This window comes from Macaca thibetana, chromosome 3, assembly GCF_024542745.1.
Source record: "Macaca thibetana thibetana isolate TM-01 chromosome 3, ASM2454274v1, whole genome shotgun sequence".
In the NCBI taxonomy this organism is placed as follows: domain Eukaryota; kingdom Metazoa; phylum Chordata; class Mammalia; order Primates; family Cercopithecidae; genus Macaca; species Macaca thibetana.
The window spans coordinates 114,500,517-114,526,611 of record NC_065580.1 but is presented as its reverse complement, the minus strand read 5'-3'; the positions used below and the strand labels follow the sequence as shown (position 1 = coordinate 114,526,611).

At 58.6% G+C, this 26,095-nt stretch overlaps 1 protein-coding gene across 11 annotated transcripts in view; it reads left to right on the top strand.

Annotated features, from left to right (window-relative positions):
• Positions 1-26,095, top strand: part of CAMK2B (calcium/calmodulin dependent protein kinase II beta) — a 227,816-nt gene that overhangs the window by 187,866 nt on the left and 13,855 nt on the right. For 4 of the 11 annotated variants that reach the window (XM_050783402.1, XM_050783403.1, XM_050783399.1 and 1 more), the window contains 11 exons: positions 4,502-4,567; positions 12,161-12,233; positions 15,851-15,953; positions 16,044-16,127; positions 16,718-16,812; positions 17,032-17,154; positions 17,592-17,675; positions 18,614-18,656; positions 19,722-19,796; positions 24,736-24,773; positions 24,952-25,023. In XM_050783402.1, coding sequence (XP_050639359.1) covers positions 4,502-4,567; positions 12,161-12,233; positions 15,851-15,953; positions 16,044-16,127; positions 16,718-16,812; positions 17,032-17,154; positions 17,592-17,675; positions 18,614-18,656; positions 19,722-19,796; positions 24,736-24,773; positions 24,952-25,023 — 856 coding nt within the window. Of the gene's footprint in view, positions 1-4,501; positions 4,568-12,160; positions 12,234-15,850; positions 15,954-16,043; positions 16,128-16,717; positions 16,813-17,031; positions 17,155-17,591; positions 17,676-18,613; positions 18,657-19,721; positions 19,797-24,732; positions 24,774-24,951; positions 25,024-26,095 lie in introns of all 11 variants that reach the window. The other 7 variants (XM_050783404.1, XM_050783396.1, XM_050783405.1 and 4 more) reach the window with 5 other exon arrangements.

Sequence of the window (26,095 nt, the reverse complement as noted above, 5' to 3'; positions counted from 1 at the left end):
CAGGGTACATATGGGTGGGGATGTGCATACATGTGCATGTGTATTGTGTGAATGTGTGAGTGAGCGTGTGGAGGTATGTGCATGTGGGTACGCTGGCACAAGTGTATGCATGTGTGTTTGCATGTGTGTGCATGCATGTGTGCGTGTGTGTGTGCATGAATGTGCATGTGTGAGTGTTTTATGAGTGTGTGTGCGGTAGCTCAGTGAGAAGGTGTCTGGGGCCGCTGCCGCCTCTCACTTCCTGCCGGATTTAGAAGCAGTGATCTCATCTCCCTCACTTTTGACAGTTCCTGCTAAGCAGCGCTATATTTAGCTGTCTGTGAGTCAGTGCTGCTCCAGGACCCTGACCTGGGCAAGGGCCCATAGGCCTTAGCCTGGCCCTGTGGCCCCCAGGCGGCCGCACAGCCAGGGAAGCCCAACCTTGGTGCTATTGCCATGGTTACCCCAGGCCCTCCCCATGGCTGCTGTGAGCGTGCAGGCCAAGCAGAGATAGGACGCGCCTGCATGGGGACTGCCCTCTCAGCTCCTCCTTCCTCAAGTGACAGACGACAGGCCATGGCACATGTAGGCCTGAGGAGGCCTCTGTCCACGTGAGGTTCTCTGGCCTAGAGAAGCTGAGACTGTCCCTGCAGGGGCTTGGCCACCTCTCAGGTTCCCCTGCATGTCCCACAAGACACCAACTGCAATCACCAGCCAGGTGACTGGGGCTGACCTGGACACAGTCGCCACGGCCTGGCTGAGGCTGTATCCTGAAACGTCTGTCCTGTGGCCCTGGGGAGCTGGCAGGCTTGCTGCACACCTGTGGGCCCCACCACACCTCCATCAGCCTCTTTTCCCAGGAAATGGAGAGACTGTGGGATTGGTCCTGTCCAGGGGCCCTGGTGGTCAACAGATGGCTGCATGTGTCACAGGAGCTGAGGAGAAGAAAGGGTGGTGTGTTCGTGCATGTGTGTGCCCATTTGAGAGACTCTCATGTCTCCCGCCTTGCCAAGCACATGCCAGGCAGGTGTCAGTGGAGGCCCTGAGGCAGGCTGGGAAGAAGACATTGGCTGGCGAGTCAGGAAGGACCCTGCATGTCTTCCCCACAAACCTCCATGGCCCCTGTGCCTCAGCCAGCCTCAGGCCAGCAGAGGGCCGGGACAGTGGTTTCTGGAGTTGGCTGGCATCGCCCTCAGGAGGCCCTGAGGCCCCACGGTAGTTTGGGGACTCTGTGGATTCTGGGGGATTGACAGATATCCCCACTCCCCTTGCTTGGGAATGTCACAGGGCTTGAGAACCAGGCTTGGGAATAGAGGGTCTCACACACACCTGCACACCCAGAGGACAGAAGCTCCCATAGGTGCCATGGCTGAAGCCTAGAATCAGCCATGTGTCCCCCACAGCCTAAGGAAAGGGGACCATGAAACCATATGTGTGCCTTCCCAGACTATGTTCCTCCTGGGCCAATATTGAGTCTCCCAAACTCCCCACAGCAACCAACGTGGGTGGAGAAGCAAACTCCCTTCCCTGAAACTGAACCACTAGATGGCCCTGGCCAGGGAGTCTCAGGTGCAGCTTCCTGAGCACACAGAGCACCCCAGAGGGCCTGGCATCAGCCCTAGTGAGGCACCCCTTGGAGGGACTCTGGGGTGTAGCCCTGGCTCAAGACCTTAAGGCCTTTTAGCCACTGTTCTGTGCCTAGACTCAGCATCTACAGAGCCTAATCTGTGTTTAATGTGTGCCAAGACCTGGACAGTTATAGCACAACACTGGGGCATGCCAGACCCTTGCTGGGCTAGATGTGGGATTTGATCTTCCTACCCAATGCACATGTATACACACAAGCACACACATGTACAAACATGCACACTGACACACATGCACACGTGTGCACATGCACAAACTGCTCTACAAGTACACAAGGGCACACACAGGTACACAGTTGTACACACATGCACACAGGCACGCATGCACACATGCAAAACAATATACATGAACATGAGTGCACGCATGGGCACACATAGGTACAGACGGACATGCAGACACACATGCACATGTGCTCACATGCACAAGCCAGTATACATGTACACAAGGGCACACACAGGCACCCACACATGTGAACACATGCACACACACCCCCTCATGGACAGGCCAAGCTCAGGAGCCAGACCAGATGACCCTGGGAAGGGCCCCCGTCAACACTGTTTTGTTTCCTTGTGGTTGATCTGGTGGTTGATTGGCTGTATAAATGTGCTGGCCCATGAGGAGTGAGAGAGGCATGCAGAGGAGTGAGCAAGGGTGAGCAGAGCTCCAGGTCTTATGTCAGGTGCAGGTTGGGGACACAGAACAGCAGAGCCAGTCAGGCAACAGAGGCAGAGCCCCTGCCCCCAGCCCCCAGCCCCCAGCCCAGACAGAAAAACGGGGAAAGGAAAAGGAACACCCAGTCTTTTAATGCCTTGCTAGGTGCCAGGGACTTGGGTGTCTTCCCAGTGCATTTCACCCTCACATTGCTCGAAGGATTTTGAGGGGATTCAATGGGATCATCAGGGCATGTGTTTAGCTGGAGCAGGGGGGAGCCAACATTCAACACATGCTCACTTTTCTTTTTCTCCAGTGCTGAGAGAGCATCCACATGTGCCAAGGTCACATGTTAAACAGACCCACTCCCTGGGTCTTCCCTGCCGTGGACCAGCCCAGCCCCAAGTGCTGGGCCCAAAAATGAGGAAGACCTAAGCCCTACTTTCCAGAACCAATGGGGAAAACTGCCAGGCAGACAGAGAAGCCACAGCGCCTGGGCAGTGCAGTGGAGCAGGTGGGGGGATGGGGAAGAGGGTGCAGAGGCAGAGGAGGGGTTCGGGCCCCACAGACCTGCCCCACACATAGGGTCACAGGAGGTGGTGTGGGAGCAGAGACCCTAACCTTCTCAGGGGTGGGAACTTCTAGGGGAGTCTTCCAGCCGACTCAAGCAGGCTGAGTGTGTGAGGGGCTTGGGCAGACCTATGGAGGGCTGTCCTACTCCCCTGCCGTGCGTCCAGCCCCTCCACCTTTTTGTTCCATGCCCACATTACCCAGCTCCCAGAGGCCCTTCAGATTGTGGCTTCTGTTCACAGGGTCTATCCTGACCGTAGAGCCCAATGACTACTCACTGGGTGGAGACACAGGGCAGGAGAGTGGGCAGAGACCTCCCTTCTGCCTGTCATCTCTGTTCTCCTCCTAGAGATGGGACCTTGAACACCTCAAGACCCCGGGCCACCAAAGAGGCCAGATTTAGGCACCGTGTCTTTGGGCCTCTGATCCTGTGCAAGGGCCACCACTCTGGCCCTAAGTGGGGGTGGGAGAGTGTTGAGGAGGGGAGACCAGATCTTCTCAGACTTGGAATTTGAGTCACAAGGCCTGGGTGTAACAATGCAGACCCCGAGACAAAGTTCCTGTGCTGCCCACTCTGTGCAAGTCACCAAATCTTTGAAACTTGTTTCCTCATCCATAAAAATGGAGTATAGACCAAAGTCATAGAGCGGTTGTGAGGACTGAAATGTTAAATGTCATTATAGATAAGTAAGCACTAGTAAGCTGTCAGTCCCAAGTGATGATGGTGATGGTGGTGGTGGTGATGATAATGGTAATGGTGTGATGGTGGTGATAGTGATAGTGATGATGGTGGTGGTGGTAGTGATGGTGATGATGGTGGTGGTGGTGGTGTAGGTAATGGTGATGATGGTAGTGATAGTAGTGATGATGGTGATGGTGGTGATGGTGTTGGTGTTGGTGATGGTGATAGTGGTGTTGGTGATGGTGATGGTGATGGTGGTCATGGTGGTGGTGATGGTGGTGATGGTGATGGTGGTGATGGTGTTGATGGTGGTGGTGATGGTGTTGATGGTGGTGGTGATGGTGGTGATGGTGATGTGGTGGTGGTGATGGTGATAGTGGTGGTGATGGTAAGGGTGGTGGTAGTGATGGTGGTGGTGATGGTGAAGATGGTGATGGTGATGGCGATGATGGTGATGGTGATGGCGATGATGGTGATGGTGATGGCAATGATGGTGATGGTGTTGGTGATGGTGGTGGTGATGGTGGTGGTGATGGTAAGGGTGGTGGTAGTGATGGTGATGGTAGTGATGGTGGTGGTGGTGATGGTGATGGTGGTGGTGATGGTGGTGATAGTGGTGGTGATAGTGGTTGGTGATGATAGTTGGTGGTGGTGATGCTGGTGATAGTGGTAGTGATGGTGATGTTGGTTGGTGGTGATGGTAATGGTTGGTGGTGATGTTGGTTGGTGGTGATGGTGATGGTTGGTGGTGATGGTGATGGTTGGTGGTGATGGTGGTAGTGATGGTGATGGTGGTTGGTGATGATGGTAGTTGGTGGTGGTGGTGATGATTGTGATGATGCTGGTGATGGTGACATTAGTGATGATGGGAGTGATGGCGATGATAGTGGTGGTGGTGGTGGTGGTAGTAATGGAGGTGACAGTGTGACAGGGGTCTCCAGAATCTGTGACCCCTTCATGCTTCTCCCATAGGGTCACTGGTGGGGAGCTCTTTGAAGACATTGTGGCGAGAGAATACTACAGCGAGGCTGATGCCAGGTGGGTGCAGAGCCCTCACGCTGCCTGTCCCTCTTCCCTTATACCCTCACCACCCCTCCTTCACCCACTCCTGCTGCTCTTTCTGACTCACGTCTGGTCCTGAGCATCCTTGCTTACCCACACCCCAGGGCAATGGGCATGAAGCCAAAGGAAACTTGTAACTTCAGTGCAGAGCCAAAAGGCCACCTCCCCTCCACGCCCAAGGCCCTGTTCAGAGGGCTTGGCCCTGGGTCTGTGGGCCTCCCAGTGTGGGGATGGAATGGAGGAACTTGGGCTCCATCCAGGTGGGGCTTCCTGTGGACCCTCAGGCAGCCCTTCCCACAAGGCCAGCCCTCCCCAGGGGGAATGAAGAGGGACAGATGGTCTCAGAGATGGCTGTTGGTGGCCTGGCTGCTGGAGACCAGATTGAGGGATGGCAGATGTCAGCTGGGGAGGTGACAGGGCCCAGTCCCTGGAAGCATAGGCCACTGGTAGCCTGCTGTGGCCCAGGCCAGATGCCACCCTGACACCTGACAAGGATGTCTCTTGTAATAGTACATCTCACCTCAAGGACAGCTGACAGCATTACTCCCTGCCCACTGGGCTCTGTCCACCCTGCTCTGCCACAGAGATGTGTATTAAAAACAAACAAACAAACAAACGAACAAAAAACCTGAGACCAGGCATGGTAGCTCACACCTGTAATCCTAACATTTTGGGAGGCCAAGACAGGAGGATTGCTTGAGACCAGGAGTTTGAGACTAGCCTGGGCAGTATAATGAGACCCCCTCTCTACCAAAAACTTAAAAAAATTAGCCAGGCATGGTGGCACACATGCACATCAGCTACTTGGGAAGCTGAGGTAAGAGGATGGTTTGAACCCAGGAGTTCAAAGTTGCAGTGAGCCGAGATCATGCCACTGCATTCCAGCCTGGGTGACAGAGCAAGACCCTGTCTTCAAAAAATAAATACGTAAATAAGGCTAACGGAGGACCTCACTAGGTAGTGAAATTGTGGATGATTTTAAATTTGTATCTTCTTTGTCTATTTAAAAACTCTTTTTAGTCCAGGCCGGTGGCTCACGCCTGTAATTCCAGCACTTTGGGAGGCCAAGGTGGGTGGATCACCTGAGGTCGGGAGTTCGAGACCAACCTGACCAACATGGAGAAACCCTTAAAAATACAAAATTAGGCCGGGCGCGGTGGCTCAAGCCTGTAATCCCAGCACTTTGGGAGGCCGAGACGGGTGGATCGCGAGGTCAGGAGATCGAGACCATCCTGGCTAACACGGTGAAACCCCGTCTCTACTGAAAAATACGAAAAACTAGCCGGGCGAGGTGGCGGGCGCCTGTAGTCCCAGCTACTCGGGAGGCTGAGGCAGGAGAATGGCGTGAACCCGGGAGGCGGAGCTTGCAGTGAGCTGAGATCCAGTCACTGCACTCCAGCCTGGGCGGCAGAGCGAGACTCCGTCTCAAAAAAAAAAAAAAAAAAAATAGCCGGGCATGCCTGTAATCCCAGCTACTCGGGAGGCTGAGGCAGGAGAATCGCTTGAACCCAGGAGACGGAGTTTGTGGTGAGCTGAGATTGCGCCATTGCACTCCAGCCTGGGTGGACAACGAGAGCAAAACTCTGTCTCAAAAAAACCTCTTTTTAAAATGAGTATGTATTACTTTTCTGATCCAGAAAAATGAATTTTTTTTAAAGTAGCAGGAGTAGTTTGATGTGACTTGCCTCTGCACCAATAGGAAACTGCCCTTGGCGACATGGCCCGCGTCCCTGATGGGCAGTGCGAGCAGTTCTGCTGCCACTGGGCCTCCCCTAGAGCCAGGCAGGGAGAGGGACAGAACTGGCGAGTCTCTTGGCCCCAGACTTCTGTGGGGTTCGGGGCACTGGCTTCTTTTCTAAGGATCCTTGAGGAGGAACTTTGTAGTTTGCAGAATAGCCTGGAGAGGCCTGTGCCCTTGGAGCGGAGGAAGACGAGGTTTTCCTTTATATTCTACTTAGAAGAAAAGTAGAAAGTGGAACGGAGCCCTGTCCCCCTGCTCTGAGCTTCTGGGGTGAGATATGTCACAGAGCGTGCTGCTGCCTGCCTGCTGGCCAGGTAGACTCGAGGGTCCCTGGTGGCCCATCCAGACACCTGCCGGGGCAGGTGGGATCCTAGGGTGGGTGGAGTGCCCTGAGGGGTGGGCAGATGCTGGGCAAGGGTGGGGGCATGTGGCCTCCTAGAGCCTCCCATCAGCAGATCAGACCCCACAGCTAGGGCTCAGGAGTACCTTAGACCACAGCCCCACCCTCACCCACCCTCACCCCCTGCCCATGCCCCATCACAGGCCCCTCACTCCCACCCTCCTCCTCACCTGCCACCTCCAGCCCTCTCCCCTGCCCCCCTGCGCCCCACTGTCTCCTATGCTCCCTCTGCCTCCTTAGCAATGTCCTGCACCGCCCAGAGCCCCTCTGCTCCCATGGATCCCTTTTGGCCCCACTGTGTGGTTCAGGCGTCATTGTGTTCATCAGGTTTGGGGAAGGAAGCGCAGCCTGTTGTCTCCCGCTCTGGGGGCAGCTTGAGAGTCAGGCTGCCCAGAATGCTGCACCCCTTGCCGCCCCAGGTGGAGGCCGGAATGGGGCAGCCCCAGCCATGGGGGCCAAGGGGTCACCTGTGACTTCCTCATCACACCAGGCCAGTTCCCTCCGGAGCGCCAGCCCCTCTGCCCAATCCACAGGCACGGGCTTGCTCGGCATCTCCCTCCTCAGTCTGAGTCTCTGATGGCCACACAGCACCCCCACACACACCCACAGCCCCTCCCCGTGGCGGGCCCTGGGGTGCCTGGCCTGGCAGCAGGAGTCCCACCTGCTTGAACCCCAGATTTTTTGCTGTGGGCCGGGGGACCGCAGAACTGGCCTGGCGAGGTCTGGAGCAGCCTCAGGGTAGGCTCGGGAAGGGAGAAGAAAGGGATTTCTAGGGTTCTCAGGAAATGCTTGGGCTGTTCAGGTCCCAGGAACCTTTGCCAGAGCAAACTGTAGTGTTCCCTGCTCTGACCCAGGTCTCCCCACCTCCCCTCACAGGACTCCCGATGCAGAGGGCACCCCTGGTGTATGGGGTCCCTTGGAACCAGCCAGAAGAGATGTTCTCTTAGAAACTCCACTGCCTCCGTTGAGGGTTTGGAGCTCAAATGGAGGGCATTCCGTAGCCAGACTGTGGGGAGCGAGGGGGTGCACGGCCTGCGTCCTGTAGAGGGTGCCAGGATCTGGGCAGTGATTTTGGAGGCTGAGCGGGAGAGGGGACATGGAGAGGGAAGGAGCCTCCTGGAGAACCCCTCCTGGGTTGGCCCCGCTAGTGCAACAGCCTCGGCACGGGGCCCCTCCTCAGGCTTCAGCAGCCTTGGGCTCCTTTCTTTCTGGGTGAGCCTCGTGCCCTGCCTGGGGCCGCATTGGCTTTGTTCTCTGTGCATGAGCTTCAGCCTTCAAGCAGTGGATCTTGGTGGAGAGTCTGACAGAGGCTCTCATGGGTCCCTACTCCACAGGCATCGCCACAGACTCGGGGCAGGACTGGAGCAAAGGAGGGGGCTTAATTTATCCCCGGGCGGAGCCCCACGTCTGAACAGTCGGGGTTGTGCTGAGACAGAGGTAAAGAAGGACAGGCATGGGACAGGATGGGCCGAGACCTCCTGGCCAGACCTGGGCAGGGAGGTGCTTTCTGAACCACCCAGACGCAGCCAGGGCAAGTGTACTAATGCCCTGCCTGGTACCTGCCAAGGGCCAGGAGCTGCTGCCGTGGAGCAGCTGACAGATTTCTGGATGCGCCCCATCTAAGGAACAAGAAGAAACAGAACAGTCATTGCTTTTCTGAACTCATTTCTAACCAACAAAGCTGGAAATTCATCTTAGGAGGAAGCAGGGTCTTACTTTGGAGTTTATGGGGGAACTAAAGGGTGCCCATGTCTTCTTCAAACAGGGAAAGCAAAGTTCAAAACATTTAGAACCCATTTTAAAAAAAATCCTTAAAAAGCAAAGTGGCGGTCAGGCACGGTGGCTCACACCTGTAATCCCAGCACTCTGGGAGGCCGAGGCGGGTGGATCGCAAGGTCAGGAGATCGAGGACATCCTGGCCAACATGGTGAAACCCGATCTCTATTAAAAATACAAAAATTAGCCTGGCGTGGTGGCGCATGCCTGTAATCCCAGCTACTCTGGAAGTTGAGGCAGGAGAATCGCTTGAACCCAGGATGTGGAGGTTGCAGTAAGTCGAGATCGCGCTACTGAGCTCCAGCCTAGGTGACAGAGAGAGACTCCGTCTCAAAAAAAAAAAAAAAAAAAAAAAGCAATGTTACTTCTGAAAGATGAGTGAAGGGACTGTGTGCAATGCTGACTGTCCCCGGAGGGGGAGGACATCAGAGCCCAGGCTGAGAATAACGTCCCAAATGCTGCTTGGGAACAGTTCTAATCACAAGAGTGACATCTTATAAACTGTTCAAAACATGAAAAAAACAAAAACAAACCTAGTGGGGGTCTGCCCTTCCTAGAGAAGACAGCGATGTTAACAGCAGGTGAGGGCAGATAGATGGCGTGACGATGAGGTCTCACATCCTCCAAGGGCCATAGTCTCAGATTATACCAGGATAAGGGCAATATAAGGACAGGTCCCTAAAGTGCAGGGGACTGCCCTGAATGAACTGTCCGAGGCCAGGTGGTTGTCCCATCCCACCTACCCTGCTGGGTGCAGCCTTGTCTTGGGAACCCCTGGCTTGCTCAGCCAACTCGATCCTGAGCATGCATTTGCAGGGCCTGGAGCCTGTGTGACAATGGACGGGATGGACTTGATCTCAGCAACACATGCCAAGTCCCCATCATACCCTCAAGGACACCATGGAGAGGTGCAGACCCAATGCTGGCCCCATAGTCCCCCTGTCTCTGGCATGGGTTTGGGGCCCTGCACCACTAGCAGGGGAGGCCGAGGAGGACTGGGTGAGCCAAGTGTGGAGTCACGGGGCGATGACATCTGGGGAGGAAGGAGGATACAGGGCATGGCCAGAGCTGCGGCCAGGACTTAGTAAGTCTGAGGCTGAAAGAAGGTCGACGAGGAAGGTTCAACTCTCGCCCTCAGCAGTAGTCTGTGGGGTGCATGTTGGTGTCCAAGGAGGTAGCACTTCCTGGTGACCACAATCTCTGCACACATCACTCCACCAGGATAGTGCCTAAGGGCAGAGGAAAGTCCAGCCCTCAGGGAAGTGATGGACCACGGGGATGGGCTGGGGAAAAGTGCACACAGTTGGACAGGAGGAGCCCAAGATCTATGCTTTTCCCAGGACAAACCAGGGCCAAGACTGACCACAGGATCTGGCCAGCGCTGCTACCGTCCACACCACACAGCAGTACATGAAGGGGCCGGCTGGCCCCTGGGAGGGCCACACTGAGCTCACTTTGCATCTGGACCCATCTGGATGGCTGTGGATATCTGACCCCATAGCCTCACCCCCCGCTGCCCAGGCTTCCCGTCCCATAGGGAGGCTGAGTCTGCCCACCAGAGGGAAGCCCCCGCAGCCAGCTCGCCATGCTTAGGCTCACAGGCCTTGCCAGGACACAGTTGGCCATTCAAAGGAACAGATGCCAGGCCCCCTCAGGAACAAGGAGGAGGGGCTGGTCCAGGCAGATGAGAGCATCATGGGAAGTAGATGGCCCTCATAGAGGCTTGTCATGGGCTGACTTCAGGGACACAGCCCCCTACGGGAGTTGCAGGAGCAGAAGAGGCCAGGAAGAAGTCTCTAGGTGTAGGCCAGGGAGAAGGGAGGGTGTTTCAACAAAGGGGCAGGACACCCCAGGGCACATGGGGAGGAGGGAAGGCAGGACACCCCAGGGCACATGGAGCATGGAGATAGGATTGTGGCTCCCACTCTGGTGACATTGAAGTGACACCACCAAGGGGCTGTCTCCCATGAGTTGGGGCCTGGTTTCTCCTGACCCCACACACCTCAGGAGTCCTTTACCCGTTAGGACTCTGAGGGCTGGGTTTCTTCAGAAGGAAACTCAGATTCACTTTTAAATGTAATGGCTGACGCTGTGCAGATGGGACCAGGAGGGGTGGGAGCTATTTGAGGAAGAGGGCTGGCCTCCCGTGTCCTCTCTGAATTTGCTGTTAGGAAAACAAAGCCCACTCATCTTGCTGACCCTGGTCACCCTCCTGTCCCCAAGGATCTGGCTGCGATAGAAGGGTCTTGAAGGGGGTCTTCCCATCCCTCCCTTGACCCTGCCCAGTGGGGCGGTGACTGAGACCCCAGGCAGGTGAGCATTGGCAGCCTGTGGCAAATACCTCCAGGCCCAGCAGGGCAGCCTCGGAGGTGGTGGCTGCTATCACCCTGCATTGTGGAGCTGTCTCCAGGGAGGGGCTTGTGTTGGGCTCCAGGGGCACCTGGGCAGAAGCAGATTCAAGCCACAGGCTCTCAGTGTGTGCAGGGGCTCCGTGGCCCTGGGTCTGATGTGCTCTAGGACAGGTGTCAGGGAGGTGGCCTGAGAGCAGCTTGGACCTCTCCTCCCAGCCAGTTATGGCCTGGAAGAGCCCTGGACTTCTGCCAACAGCCCTCCCTGACTATGAGAGGAAGGGTTGAAGGGGAAGCTCTGTGTGCTCAGTGCTGCGCACACACAGCCCCCTGCCCAGCCCCTCAGATCCCTGGGAGCTGAGTTAGATGCCCCTAGTGCTGCTGGAACTGAGCTGCCCAACACGGTAGCCACCAGCCAATGTGGAAGCTTAGGTTTCACTTTTTTTTTTTTTTTTTTTTTTTTTTTTTTTGAGAAGGAGTCTCACTCTGTCGCCTAGGCTGGAGAGCAGTGGAGCCATCTTGGCTCACTGCAACCTCCACCTCCTGGGTTCAAGCAATTCTCCCTGCCTCAACCTCCCGAGTAGCTGGGATTACAGGCATGCGCCACCACACCCAGCTAATTTTTATGTTTTTAGTAGAGACGGGGTTTCGCCATGTTGGCCAGGCTGGTCTTGAACTCCTGACCTCAGGTGATCCGCCCACCTCGGCCTCCCAAAGTGCTGGGATTACAGGTGTGAACCACCACGCCTAGGCGGGTTTCACTTTTTATTAAAATGAAATAACATGTGCCTGAGCACATTATTTCTGCTCCAGCACAGAGCAGCGTCCTGGTGCTTGGGGCTTTCTCACACACCAGGCAGCCGTCTGCCCCCACCCCCAGCCGCCTTGGCTCTTCCCTGTCTTGGTTTTCCAGCCCTCTCACCCGGCCCACTCACCTCAGCCTGCCTTGCAGGGTACAGGCTCAGCCTGGCCTCCCTCCTGAGGGTGCCCAGCTTAGGGTCAGGCTTGGCCAGCAGGAGCCTGGGGACAGGGGTGTTTCCTTTGAAAGTCACTTCTGTGTGCCTGGCTGTGCCCTCTGAGCAGATACGGACCCAGAGGGGAAGGCAGGGCCAGGGCCAGGGTTGCTGGCCTTGGAGGTGAGGAAGGAGCTCCAGAGGCCCCTCCTGACCAGCATCTCCTCCCCACTTGACTCGCTTTGTCCCCCTGGTACCCCAGGCCACACAGCACCATTGCCCCTGCCCCCAGTGCCTCCTCTTGCTGCTCCCCGGGGCCACTCACACTAACCCACCTGCTGTTTGCCACAGTCACTGCATCCAGCAGATCCTGGAGGCCGTTCTCCATTGTCACCAAATGGGGGTCGTCCACAGAGACCTCAAGGTGAGTCCCCACCCCACTCTGTGCCAGGTGTCTGTTGTCTGTACCTGCATGCTGTGTACAAGGAAGTGTGAGGGGCTGGACGGTGTGGGGCACTGTAGAGCTTGGAGGGAGAGAGGTGTATGTGTGTGTGTGTCCTTGTGTGCATGCATGGAGTGTGTGCATGCATGTGCATGTGTATGTGTGTGCACCTCCTGTGTGGAGGGTGTGCATATGTGTGTGCATGTGTGGAGGCATGTGTGCATGCTTATGTGTGTGCACCTGTATGTAAGTGTGCATGTGTCATGCGCATAGAAGTATGTGTGTGCGTGTGCATACATGTGTGTACATGGAGGTTCGTGTATACATATGTGCATGCCTGGGTGGAGGCATTGTGTGTGTATGCACGTGTGTATACATGCTCATGTGTGCATCTTGCACCTGTGCGGGGATGTGCATGTATGTGCACACATAGAGGTGTGAGTGCGTATGTCTGCATGAGTGGTCGCATGTCTGTATGTGTGCCTATGTGCATGTGTGTATACATATGGCATCTGTGCATGCACATGTGTGTGGGGACTGCATGCATGCATGTGTGTGCATGTGTGTACAAGTGTGTATGTGTGTGCAAACGTGTGTGGGCATGTTTGTGTGAATGCATATGTGAATGTGATATGTGGGTACATGTGTGCATGTATGCATGTGTGTGCATGTCTTGTGGGCATGTGTGTACATGTGCATGTGTGTGCACTTGTGTGTTGGGGGGGTGTCTGCACATGGCCCTCTCTTCCCCTCCGGACCTTCAGGGCTGGGAGAGGTTAGTCTTCAGAAATCAGCCTGTTGCACTGCACTCCAGCCTGGGCGATAGAGAAAGCTAGTAACAAATGTCCACTCAGGGTCTCACTGTGAGCCCCTGCCAAGACTCCACTCTGGCAGGTGGGACACAGGTAACAGAGGGCTGACACTGTTGGGAGCAGGGTGGTGACATCAGGACTCGCCAGGGTCTGCCAAGTCCTCCCAGCCCTTTCTCCAAGTCTCTGCTGCCCCCAGCTTAGGTCTGGGCAAAACAGTTCTAGGCTCTCTTCGGAAGAAGGTTGGTCACCCCCCAGGGCACAGGGTGGCCTCTCAGAAGCTTAGCTGTCTCTCTGCTCCTCCCTCTCTCCCTTCCTCCCTCTTTCCTTCCTTCCAATCTCCTTTCCTCCTTCTTCAACCCCACCTTCCCCAAGGCTTGGTTCAGCCTGCTGCTTCTCTGTAGACAGGCAAACAGTGCAGACCCTGGGGCCATCACCCTGAAGGCATTTAAGACCAACCTGCCCACTGGTTTTCATGCTGGATGGGGGTCACACCCTTCCTTAGGCCATCGATGATCTTTGCACTGCTCTGGGGAGAGCGCCACACCAAGAGCAGATCTGGGACCCTCTCCTATGCCCTTTACACGCCACTGTGCCCCCTGCTCCCTCTCATCTCTGCATTCCAAGCATGTCCTGCTGTGTCTCACGTGAGTCAGCCTCACTCAGGCGCCTCTGGGAGGAGACGGCCCCCAGGTGCTCCTCTTGGGGCCACATGGGTTGGTGCTAGGATTCAGTGGTTCTCCTGTGAGGAGAGGCATTTTGTTACCAGACCCCATGATTTATCTGGTTAACTTTGGGGCCAAGGCATAGAAGTGGAGGTCAATGGTACCTCCTCCCCAATCTGAGGGACAAACAGAATTCTTGGTGTCTCAACCTCCTGTTGAGGGGGACAGGATGTCCTTTTCTCCTGGACAGAAATCCACCATCTTGATCGTGACAGCCCAGGAAGCAGCAGAGTGATGGGGTTGCTCTTACCCCACGGGGGAGGGTGGCGGAGAGCAGAGGGCAGTTGATGTCATCCCAGGGAGCTGCAAAAGAGCCAGGATGGAGCTGTAGGTGGGAGCAGCACTAGGTGGCCTAGCAGGGGTGGGCACAGCCTCAGAGCTACCCTGGAGCCTCCAGGCCTTCTCGCCCAGTGCTTCCTACAGCCCATGTTCACTTAATGCTCCTTCTCTTCAGAAGAACTGCTGGTCTGTTTCCTCCGGGAAAGGGGCACCTGCGGCAAGTCTGCTCTGGGCTGGATGGAGAAATGCAGCCCCTGCCCCTCCTCTGTCCGACTTCTCCATGTGGCTGCACAGGGAGCTTAGGGCCTCCACCCACTCATGTTGGCAAAATCACCGTGTCCAGAGGCCTGTGGGTTGGTGCTCGGTAGACAGGGATGCATATGCCCCAGTAGACTGGGACCCCCACGGTGACGAGGAGGTGGAAGTGGGGGACAGAAGCCCCCAGTGCTGCCCTGTCAAGGGGGCAAACGGCCTCATCCCGCCTGCTCAGTAGAGCGTGGCTGGAGCTTTCAAGGAAGCTCTGGGTTTCTGCTGAGGGGCACTCACAGCTCGGGGCTATGGCAGTCTTTCCACATGGGGATAGCATATGTCATTCACTCTGGGGGCCACTTTTTCACATTTCAAGATCTCTGAGGTTTACAACCAGTGTTAAAAGCGGGTGGAGTGGCTCTGTTTTGTCTTTTTTGGCGGCTCATCAAGCAGCAGTGTGATCCCGAGGGTACTGCGCCAGATGGAAGCTGTGCCAGGACAACGGGGCACTCACCAGGGCAAAGGGGTGGCTTGGGAGGCTGGCCAAGGGGACCTGAGGGCTCCAGGGACGCCCCCTGCTGGTCACGGACAAGGAAGGCCTGCAGCTGAGAGACCCCACCGCTGGGATGTGGTGAGGCTGATGGGTAGACCAGAGCCTGGTGGGTTTGAAAGCTGGGACAGGAAGGACCCACGGGATGCAGTGGCCCTGGGACCCCCTCAGGCCCTCAGTGCCAAGTGTCCCCAGTCTGGGGACAGCAGCCTCCTTGGTGCTGCTGCAGGACAGGGAGCAGGTGTCCTTCTGGCTTGAGCAAGGGCACTGCTCCCTGTGTCAGGGCCTGAGTAACCCCCGACCTGTGGATACCCAGCGGGCAGGGGCTCATTGCAGGGCCCTCCTTCCTGCCCCATGTAGTGGAGATGACCAGAGCCAGGGGCACTTGGTGGGTGGATGTCCTGGGCTGCCCCTAGTGCTGAGGCCCCTATGTGCTTCTCCTTGCCCTTGGGAGGTCACCATCTCGGTAGGAAATACCTGAACCTCCCCTCAAGAGCCTCCGACACCACATGTCTCTGGGGAGTGGGAAACAGGGAGGAGAGGGAGGGCCATTGCAGTCCCTCAGCCAGTGGGAGTCCGAGGGCCACGGGAGCCCTCAGCCACTGCACGGTCTGCCCCAGAGCTGTGGGGAACATTCAGTTTGCTTGTAAGGATGAGCTTGAGGTTTTGGTCCAACTGGCCCCCAGGTCGCCCTTTCAGGGTATGGGGATCCAAGCTCAGGCTGAGAGCCAGCTTTCCTCTAAAAGGCCAGAGCTGCTGTGTCTCTGTCCCCAGGGGCAGAGGGGCTGTGGGGTTGCAGGCTCAGCATCTGGGACTCTGGGGTGAAGGCTCAGCTGTGCCCTGCAGACACCATGGGGCAGGGCTCAGACCTGTGCACCTGTCTCTTGCAAACCACTGTTTTCTTTGTTTTGTAACCTCCCACCCCTCCCTGTATAACACCTCTGGGTTTAAACAACGTGCACCCTTGTGCCGATCACCTCCCTGCAGCCGGAGAACCTGCTCCTGGCCAGCAAGTGCAAAGGGGCTGCAGTGAAGCTGGCAGACTTCGGCCTGGCTATCGAGGTGCAGGGGGACCAGCAGGCGTGGTTTGGTGAGTGCCAGGGGCAGGGTGTGTTGGCTGGCAGTCAGCAGGGCAGAAGGTGGTGTGACAGCCCCTCGTGGCCTCTTCCCCTCTCTCTAGGGTTCGCTGGCACACCAGGCTACCTGTCCCCTGAGGTCCTTCGCAAAGAGGCATATGGCAAGCCCGTGGACATCTGGGCATGTGGTGAGGCCTGGCCTGAGTTGGTGCAGGGCAGGGCCTCGGGTGTTTTAGGACTTCCCACCTACATCCTGGAGTGTGCAGTGACCAGCACGTGTTGCTCTCATCTGGATTTATCTGTGTCAGAGCTGCCCTGGCAGGGGTCTTCCCACGCAGCCAGGAGCTCCCTTTCCACCCAGATTAGAATCACTCACATGACCCTGGCGCACCCCAGTGCTTGCCTGCGCTCAGCAGAGGTCTGGTCCAGAGGTGTGGTGGGTGGACGGGAGTGGAGAGGAGAGGTCAGAGACTGTTGGGCCATGGGCAGGGCCCCTTCTTGGGTAGGGGTATCCTCCCGCAGAGGTGGGTAGCAGCAGAGGGGCTTAGCGCCACCCGCATCTGCATCCCCGTGATAGTTTGGGTGTGGGGCAGAGTGTGGAGGGGTTGGCTGTGCCCTTCTGCCCCAGTGTCTGCAGCACAAGTGGGGGCAAAGGAATGCTGGGGACCCCAGTGCCCTCCCAGGGCCACAGGAGCTGGGCAGTGAGGGTGCAGGGCATGGGCTCCATGGATGGTGGCACCCTACGAGTGGCTGTGGTGCTCACAGGCCCCATCCGCAGGGGTGATCCTGTACATCCTGCTCGTGGGCTACCCACCCTTCTGGGACGAGGACCAGCACAAGCTGTACCAGCAGATCAAGGCCGGCGCCTACGACGTGAGTGCACTGGCCCCGCTCTGACGTGCTCCCTTCCTCCAGGTGTGGCCGGGTAAGGGCAGCATGGGAAGAGGCCAGGAGTAGGGTGAAGCCACCTGTGGCCAGGTCCTGGGTCGTGCTCTCCCAGATTGGTGGCCAGAGATGAAGCCCCTTGGAGAATTCTGGCCCCTGCCCGAGAGGGGGCTTCAGGCCTGGCTGGGGCACTGTTTCCTTCTGCAGTTCCCGTCCCCCGAATGGGACACTGTCACTCCTGAAGCCAAAAACCTAATCAACCAGATGCTGACCATCAACCCTGCCAAGCGCATCACAGCCCATGAGGCCCTGAAGCATCCGTGGGTCTGCGTGAGTCGCCCTCGGTGCCCGTGGCGGGGAGGGGGCTCCTGGTGGAGGTGGCCTCAGACCACTCCCCTGGCGAGGGCCCCAAGAGGGTCCTGTTCCTGACACCCAAGAGCTCCCCTGGGTCCCCTGGGTGCTCCTTGTGGCCTCTGGCTTGGGACACACCAGCACGTTTGTGAGGCCTGGGGCTTGGAGGGCATTGGAGGGTAGAAGCAATCCCTTCCTCCCAACTGCAGTCCTGTCTGTGAGGGACAGAGTGGTGAGGCAAGGGAAAGGCAAGTCTTAAATCCCAGGCAGGTTGGGGGGACGGATGGCCCTTGCTGCAGTGGTGGCTGATGGCTCTTGGCATGTGGGGACCCCGGGGTGCCGCAAGTCTTGCCACCCTGGCCTCTCCCCTGTGCCTTGGGCTCCTGGCTGCCATATGACCACCCCTTTCCCCACAGCAACGTTCCACGGTAGCCTCCATGATGCACAGACAGGAGACTGTGGAGTGTCTGAAAAAGTTCAATGCCAGGAGAAAGCTCAAGGTGAGGCCCTGGCCCCTAGTCCCAGGCATGGCCATGCTTCCCTGCGTCCCTCTGGGCTGGAACAGAGGGGCCTTGGAGGGTCTGGGCAGACCTAGGGGTTGCTGCTGCCCCCAGGACTGAGTGTTAGCAAGTCCCAGACTGGATGCATCAGGTGAACTCAGGCCAGCTTGGGAACGAGTCCAGAGGGGCCGTGGGCCAGGTGTGGCCCCTCCTAGTTGTCTGTGCCACCTCCGAGCAGCCCTTGGAGGGGCCGTCCTGAAGTGCTGGCTGCAGGCTCCTCACCTGGGCTCTGCAGGCAGTACGCACCATCTGGCAGTCACATTCTTTAGTACAAGCAAGTCTGAAGCTTCCGGCTCAGACAGGTTTGGTAAGGAGAGCGGAGCCACACACACTGGTCTTGGGTGGGCCGGGGGAGGTCGGGGAGGGAGGTGGGCACCAGTAGGGTATCCGACCTGCCTGCTTTGGCCAGGGCTGGCTCCGGTGACCGCACTCTACTCGTGAGTTCCAGGCTGGGGACTTGTTGCCTGACTGCCCTCTACTGGTCTCTGAGCGGTTCTCCCCGGAAGCCCCAGGACTGGTGCCCTGTCTGAGCCTGTCAGGAAAGGAAGGGGCTGTCAGGGAGCTGGACACCAGAGGAGCTGCCAAGGTGACCAGCTGTTCTGGTGACCACTGAGGCGTGAGGGGTCTTGAAGCAGTTAGAAACTGTAGTTGGTCAACAGGTTTAGGCCCAGGGTGTGTGTAATTCTGGAAATAGGTGATCTGCCTCAGTGCGACTGCTGGATTCCTGGAGCTCTTGCCTCTCTGGAAGGCTGAGGTCATGTCAGCCTCATGACCATGAGTCTGAGCATCTGGGCAGGAGGACAGGGGTCTTACCCTGGCCAGAAGCCAGCAGGGAACACTGATGGGACAGCCCTGGTTTTATCTGTGTCTCTCCCCAGGGAGCCATCCTCACCACCATGCTGGCCACACGGAATTTCTCAGGTGAGCCTTTCTTCTCCAGAGAGACAGGGGCTGCCCCATCCCTGCTGGCCCATGCAGGAGAGCGCCTCCTTCCTCACCAGCCTCTCCACCCCTCCTCTGTGGCAGGCCCTCCCTCGGCGTCTGCCTCACTCAGCTCTGAGACCCACTGCCCACCTGGCCCCTCTGGGCTCCCACCTTGGGTGATACCACAGGGTCCAGCCCCCTGAGGCCATCACCTTCGTGCTGGGTCTGTGTCCCTCCACCCCGTGAACACGAGCGTCTGTGCTGCCCCAATGGGGCTCACAGCATCGTGTGTGTCTGTCCAGGCGTTTGTCGGGCATCTGTGTGGCCTCCTTGTCATTTTGAGTGCTCTGAGCAATGTGTTTTGTGCGGGAGGAGGGCAGAAGGGATGCGGGGTGATGCGGGAGGCTCGGGGGCCTCCTTCCGAGTTCTGGATGAGCTGCAGCCTCCTGCCCCGGCCGCTCAGAGTGGGTGGTTGGGAAGCAAGTTCTCTTGGTGGGGTGTGGGGTGTGGTGGAGGGGTGGGGTCTGTTATAGACCCCTGAGGCCCAGGGCGCTGGCAGACCCATCTGGGGCATGACGTTAGCCCCAGAGTGGAGCCGGCAGCCCAGGTCTGGACAAGCTGTGCCCGTGGCTTCTCCGTCGTCCGACACTCCGTGTGCGAGCGTCTGTGATCCGTCTCTCTCGTTGTCCGTTTGCATCTGGCGCCCCCCACCCGCCATCCTGTTACTTTTGCTGTGATGCTGTACTGCCGGGAACGCGTGCACACGGTCACACCAACACTAATAGGACTGTCCTGTCTGCTGTGTGCTCACCACACCCTTCGGGCACGAGAAGCCCCCACTGGGGTTTTCTAAGGAGAAAGGAGGCAAATGCTTTTCCGTGTCAATCAGTCCAATCTTGTTTTCACTCTCTTGAGCAAAGGATTCTGGAACCATCTGTCACCTAAACTTTAACTCTAATCTTCTTCTGCTTCCTTTGTCTCTTTTCTTCCCTTACCTCGCCCACCCCTCGTCTGTGTCCGCCCACCCCTCCCTTCCCCTCGTCTCTAACCCGGTGCTAACAGTGGGCAGACAGACCACCGCTCCGGCCACAATGTCCACCGCGGCCTCCGGCACCACCATGGGGCTGGTGGAACAAGGTAGATGTGTCTCGACCAGCGTCCCGCCCGCTCCCGCCCATCCCTCCTGCCAGCATGCAGCCCCCTGCTGCACACAGCCGCTGGCTGGGCTCCAGAGCCGCCCCAGAGGCCGCCAGGCCCCCGGGAGCCCCTGCTCCCGTGTGGTCACATCCCAGCAGAGCCCACCGCAAGGGCAGGGAGGCAGCCCCCAAGGCTCCTCGCCTGTAAGAGGAGGGGCTGGGCTAGGTGACCCATGGGCCACACCAAGCCCTTCTGGTCCTGGCCCCTGAGGTCTGGGGGTCTGGAGACCCCCATTAAGAATGGCCTGGGCCCCACAGGGAGCCACTGGGCCTGCTGCTGGGGGGTCTGAGTCCTGAAAGGAGAGCCTTGGGGAGCAGGGCCAGAGAGGCAGAGGCCCTTGGGGCAGACCCTCACCCTGCCCCTTGGGGGCTGCACGGAGACGGTGGTCTGTGCTGCTGAGTCCCACACGTGCATGTCTGCCCCGAGCCTCCCCCCAGGACAGGCCGCTCTGGAGCGGGGTGGGGCTTTTAGGCACCCAGAGGAGACTTTCAGGGTTTCCTCTTGGGTTGTTTCTGCAAAGTCCTCCTCCCCTGGCACCAAACCCTGTGAGGAAGAAGGCCGGCACTGCCCACCTGCTCCTCTGGGCTGTGCAGGGCCAGAGCCCAGAGGCCCAGGTTGGCTTCTGCCCACCTGCTGGCTTGTGACCATGGACAGACCCCATGAGGGCTAAGTGACCCCAAGACCTCCTTGCAGCTCCAGCCTGAGCTGAGGGCTGGTGAGAGCTTAGGTTAGGCCAAGCTGGCAACGCCTGGCCACAGAACACAGAGGGCTAAAGGGCTAACCCCAAGTCCTCCCTGGGCTGAGCTACCGAGTTCCCTGTCAGTGCCTCCAACATGGGCTGGGGACCGAGCAGAGGTTCTAGGGTGCTGGGGACTGCCTTCCCCAGGCCTCCTCATGACCCCACAGGGTAAGCAGCCTGGCCTTCCCAGCCAGAGACCTCCTCCTGGGGAGGCCCAGGCCGTCCTCAGGGAGGGCAGTCTGTTCTCCTCCCATGAGCCCAGTGGATGTGTCTAGCAGGCAGCACCCCGGGAGGGCCCTCCTGCGTCTGCTCCATTTGACAGGCCTTTCCAGAGCACAGGCGGAAGGGGGCTGTGATTAGAAAAGGGTGAGGCTAGTGGCTTCTGGGGAGGTGCTGCTGCCCAGGTGACAGTGCTGAGAGACAGCTGCCTCTACGCTGCCCTGTGCCCGGGGCTCCCGCTGCAATGCCCGCCTGCCTGCAAGTGAACGTGGGGCGACGGTGCATGAGGCCCTGCATGTGTGGCTCCACCTTGGGCGCCGAGAGCGGCTCTGTCCTGGAGGGTGGTCAGTGCATGTGGACAGAGCCCAGCATGGCTGTCCTGGGTGACCAGCTAGGGGGACAAGGCAGAGGCGGGGCTGAGGGGACCGCCCATCCTGCTAGGTCAGCCCAGCTCAGCCATACCACACGGCAGTGAGCAGGGAGCTCAGTTCTCTCTGAGCTCAGCTGAGTCTGGTACCATCCAGTCAGAGTCTGGTACCAGCCCATGTGGCATAGCCCCCTCGACCCTCAGAGAGACCCCGTCTGTCAAGTGTGCTTCAGTTTGGCCTCTGTGGTCTCTCCTGCACTGATCGGGTGTAACGGCATAGGAGACCCAGTGTCCGGCCAGCTGCAGGGTGGCAGCAGTTGCCCCGGCCTGGAGACCTGGGAATGGGCAGTGCCTTCCCAGGATGGAGGGCAGAGGGTCTCTCCTTGTCCCACAGAGGCCTGCGGAACCCCCAGCCCAGGTATCTGGGATGCCTGTGACTGCTCCGCCTACTCTAGGCTCCTGCGGCACCTAACACATGCTTTGAACTTGAGACACAGAAAGGCAGTTCCCGTGCCCTTGAACGCTAGTGTAGATGGGTGTCAACAGGACTCTGGCCACGGTGAATCTGTAGTTAGTCCCAGGCGGAGATATGAAATGAGCAGCCCCCCAAAAAATGGGTGGCCAGGAGCCATGCGCTTGGGAGGGCCGGGCCTGTGCACCCCACACTCACCCAAGGCGTGCACAAGCGATTGTTGTAAAAGCGGGCTCACAAGGAAGGATGTTTGGGAACTGACTGAGACCACAGGGGTGTCTGCTGCAGGGCTTCCCAGAGCGCTGATGGCAGCGTTGGCCTGAGTCCTTCAATGAGGGCTGGTTTGTACGTGGCATTTGCCGCCCACTGGACTGTGAACTTCTGTCTTTTTATTTCCCACTGCTGCTGTGGTACATCTCCAGCAGCACAGTTTGGAAATGCGGGTTTTGATAAGCTCAAGGATCTAAATGGAACCCTCAGTACCAAGGACTGTCCGGGGTCTCTGTCAACCCCGCCGATGGGCCTAACTGTGTTGCCTCCTTTCCTGTGAGGATTTTCTGAGGACATGCCCGGGGAAAGAGCTCAGTTCTGCTGCTGACTGGGGCGCCGTGCTGGCCCCAGTTCCAATGGGGCGCCGTGCTGGCCCCAGTTCCAATGCAGAGCCTGGCTGGACGTGCCGCTGGGTTGGCAGAGGCTGCGTGCCTGGCTGTCCCCTCGGGGGTGGGTAGAACCTGCCTTCTGCATACCGCCTGCTTCAGTTGGCCACAGCTTTTTAAAATGTGTGTTTCTGGAAAGGACTGGGTCCCTTCCTTGCCTGTTCAGCTCCCCACGACAAATGTCCTCAAGGCGAGGCTGGATGCCTCCTTCCTCGGGCTCCTAAGAGGAGCCTGTCCCCCAGCCGTGTCGGGCAGCTGGTCACCAGCAAGGACAGTATCCCCTAGCTGCAGCCTCTGGCTGGCTGGCACTGGGCAGATGTTTCTGAGATGAGTCGTGTGTGCTGGAGATGGGAGGGGAGCAGAGAGGGCGGGATACACAGACAGGTGAGGGGGCTATGGGGGCCTTGAAACCCTGAGTTCTGAGTCTTCAAGACTCTCCCTCCACAGCCAAGTTACAGGGAAGCAGATTTGAGCCACAGGGAAGCAGATTTGAGCCACAGCGAAGGGGAGAGTTTTCAGTTTGCGCTGTAAGGAAGTGGGCAGTCGGCATTTCTGGTCCTGGGAACTCACTGGGCAGGGCTGCCTTGGGGCATCAGGGAGGTGGTCCTGTGCGCAGCTTCACCAGGTGGGGCCTTAGGCCTGGGGACGGGAGAGTGATGCCTGAGGCCCCTCTCCTTCTCCATGGATCCTGGGAGGGACTCCTGGGCTTGATACAAAATTGTTGAGCGTTAAGAGATCTGTGAAGAAAGGGAGGCTGGGAATAGGAACTGTGCCCACTGCACATGGGGTCCCCGGGGCCACGTGCAGCCACTGGTCAGGCACGACCCCAGTCCCTACAGAGCCCAGGAGGGGCCAGGGCCATGGAGGAGGAGCACTGGGCATGTGGACAGGGAGGGGGTGGTCAGCAGGCAGCAGGCCCAGGCCTGTCTGTGTCCTGCGGGGTGCAGCCTCCTGATCTCCACGGCAACCTGGAGCACCCAGCGTCAGAACCACCGGGAGGGCTTATGGAACAGATGTCCCACCCTGGAGAGGTTCTGGCTCAGGAGGGTGGGGTGGGCCTGGGAATTTGCATTTCTGACTGTACAGGGCAATTCTGCTGCTGCTGCTGCTGGGGTGGGGGAAAGATCCCATTTGAGAAGCGCTGCAGTCCTAGGTTGAAAGGTGCCTGTCTGTCCCCACCAAGGCCTGTATGGGCAGCCCGGGGTCCCCAGGCAGGAGAACCCAATTTCACGGCCTGGCCAGCCAGGGTCCTGGAGCCAGGAGGTGGGGGAGGGGTGGGGGGGTTGCTGTGCCACCTTCCTTCCTGGCTTGGCCCGGGGGCAAGCATCCCCACACTTCCCACGTCGTCATCCCCTGGGCTCCAGCCTGGCTGCCTCTCTAACCCTGTTGCACCGGCTGGCCGCATGGCCCCGGCTCTTTTTGGTGAGCGTGGTCCAGGACAGGTCACCTGTGAGTCCTGGGCCCGCAGGCTTGCGCCCCTTCCCGAACCAACACAAATCTTGTTTTCTCTCTCTCTCTCTTCCTTCCTCACTCCCTCCCCTTCTCACCTTTCCTTTTCTGTAAGGTAAGCTGACTTCCTCTTTTGGTTTATTTTTTATTTTTTTATTTATTAGTTCTGTAATTAAAATCCTAACAGCCGTGGAGAGTGTGGGCACCAGGGGCTGGGGCCAGGCCCCCCTGACCTCTGCGGGGGAGTGTTGGGCGAGGCGGAGACCCCGCTGCTGGGACCAAGTGTCCTCAGGGGCTTGTGGGCAGAAAGGCCTGTGCTGACCCCAGTCAGTGCACAGAAGCGGCCGCAAAGCCAGGGCTGCCGGGCAGCTCGGAATGAGGGCGAGCAGGGCTGCCCTCGGTGCCTGAGCTGAGAGGCCCACTGGGCAGAGCTCTGAGGCCTGGGTGCCAAGGTACGGGGGTCTGAGAGCAAGGTGAGCGCCTGGGCTGGGACAAGGCCCTCTGAGTGGGTGGCCAGCTGCAGCCCACCCACCCCTACCCCAGGATGGCGTGGCCCGGGAGGGCATGACCTCTGGGGTGCTGGCTCAGCTGCCCCCACCCCAACCTGGCACCGCTAGTCCTGAGTTCCCATCATGGAGGAGGCGGCATCCTGCCTTCCTCCAGGAAGAGCTTGCATGTGGCCCAGAAGCCAAAGGGACTCCCCAGCACCCACGCGCATCTCTGGGTCTGGTCAAAGGAGAAATCCGGATGCCTATAGGAGCCCCAGGGTCACGGAGGAGGCTGGAGACAGGGCTGTCCTGGTGTGACGGGACGGCCCCCCACCTGCTCAGAGCCAGCTTGGGTGCTGGAGCCACACTTGCCTCAGGACCCTGGGCTTGCTCCTGGGGAAAGAGTGGGGTCAGGCAAAGGGGTGGGGGTGCGCTGCAGCGAGACCCAGGCCCAGCACTCACCATGCCTTTTTCCTCCCCATGCAGCAGCCAAGAGTTTACTCAACAAGAAAGCAGATGGAGTCAAGGTGAGGCTCCGGCCGGGCCCTGGGGTGCCGGGGGGCCCAGAGCCTGCAGCTTCACCCCCACTCCCTGGGGCTCCTGCTCTGGAGTCCCCCTACCCCCATATCCTGGCAGACATGGGATGGGGAATTGGCGAGTGAGGGGCTTCTCCCGCCTAAGGGTTCCTCTTCCCTCTCTCCACAGCCCCAGACGAATAGCACCAAAAACAGTGCAGCCGCCACCAGCCCCAAAGGGACGCTTCCTCCTGCCGCCCTGGTACTGAGCTCCTCAAACTCTGCCTCTCAGCCCCTCCTACGCCCCTGGCTGTGTGATTGCTGCTGGTCAGAGGGGGCCTGGTGAAGGTGGGGTCCGGCCCCGCCTGGCCTGTCTGACAGCACTCGCATGGCCCCCGCCCCTCATCCCTCACCAGTGGTGAAGTGGAGAGAAGAGGCCACTGTTGCAGGAGGCTCCACTTCAGACAGGTTTAGGGCTGCTCTGGGGAACCCCTGACTGAGACCCACAGATGTTGGGGTACTGGGGAGAGGCCCAGCCTCCTACCCATGTTGACTTGTGGATGTCTCTCCAGGAGTGTTCAGGAAGTCAGTGAGGCAGAGGACACCCTCTCCCCGCCAGGACCCCACCCTTAGCTCCCCTACCATCCTCAACAGGCCGACCCACAGACCACTCCCAGGGTCTGGCTTGGTGGGGCTGGGCCAGGCTCTGCAGGGGGAACAGCCCGTAGTGGCACATTCCATGGCCCGTGGGGAGACGGGGCCACAGTGGTGCAGTAGAGAGGTGTCTAGGTCAGGGCCATCCAAGGAGGGGGCTTGCCGTCACGTCTGTGTTCCCTCAGGAGCTAGCACACCCATGCTGCTCTGTGGCTGCCTGAGAGGCAGGACTTAGGGGCTCCCTGCCGGGGAGGGGAGGGATCCCCACCATGCTCCGCTCCGACTGCGCTCCTCAGTGCCCCTTTCCCTGGGGGCTCCTACAGGTGAACCCTACAGCAGTACTCCCAAGGATGTAAAGTTGTGGCTGGTGGGTGCCGGCCTTCCTGCTGGGGCACTGTGCTGTGTCCCCTCAGCTGTCCTAAGAGCTTTGGGGCTTGCTGGCCCATAGGTCCCCACATTTGCTGGAAGCAGGTTTGGTGTCCCCTGAGAACCCCAGGCCAGGCTTCGGGAGCCAGCCCCAGACCGCCCACGGGAATACCGGGTTTGCCAAATGGCCACCCTGAGACCCAGGAGAGGAGAGCAGTCCTGGGAGGGGCGAGCTGCTCAGAGCAGCCAGGCCATGGCTGGAGGGTGGCCTGGTGCCAGCCTACCTAAGGCCTTCCAGTGGCCAGGGTGGCCCA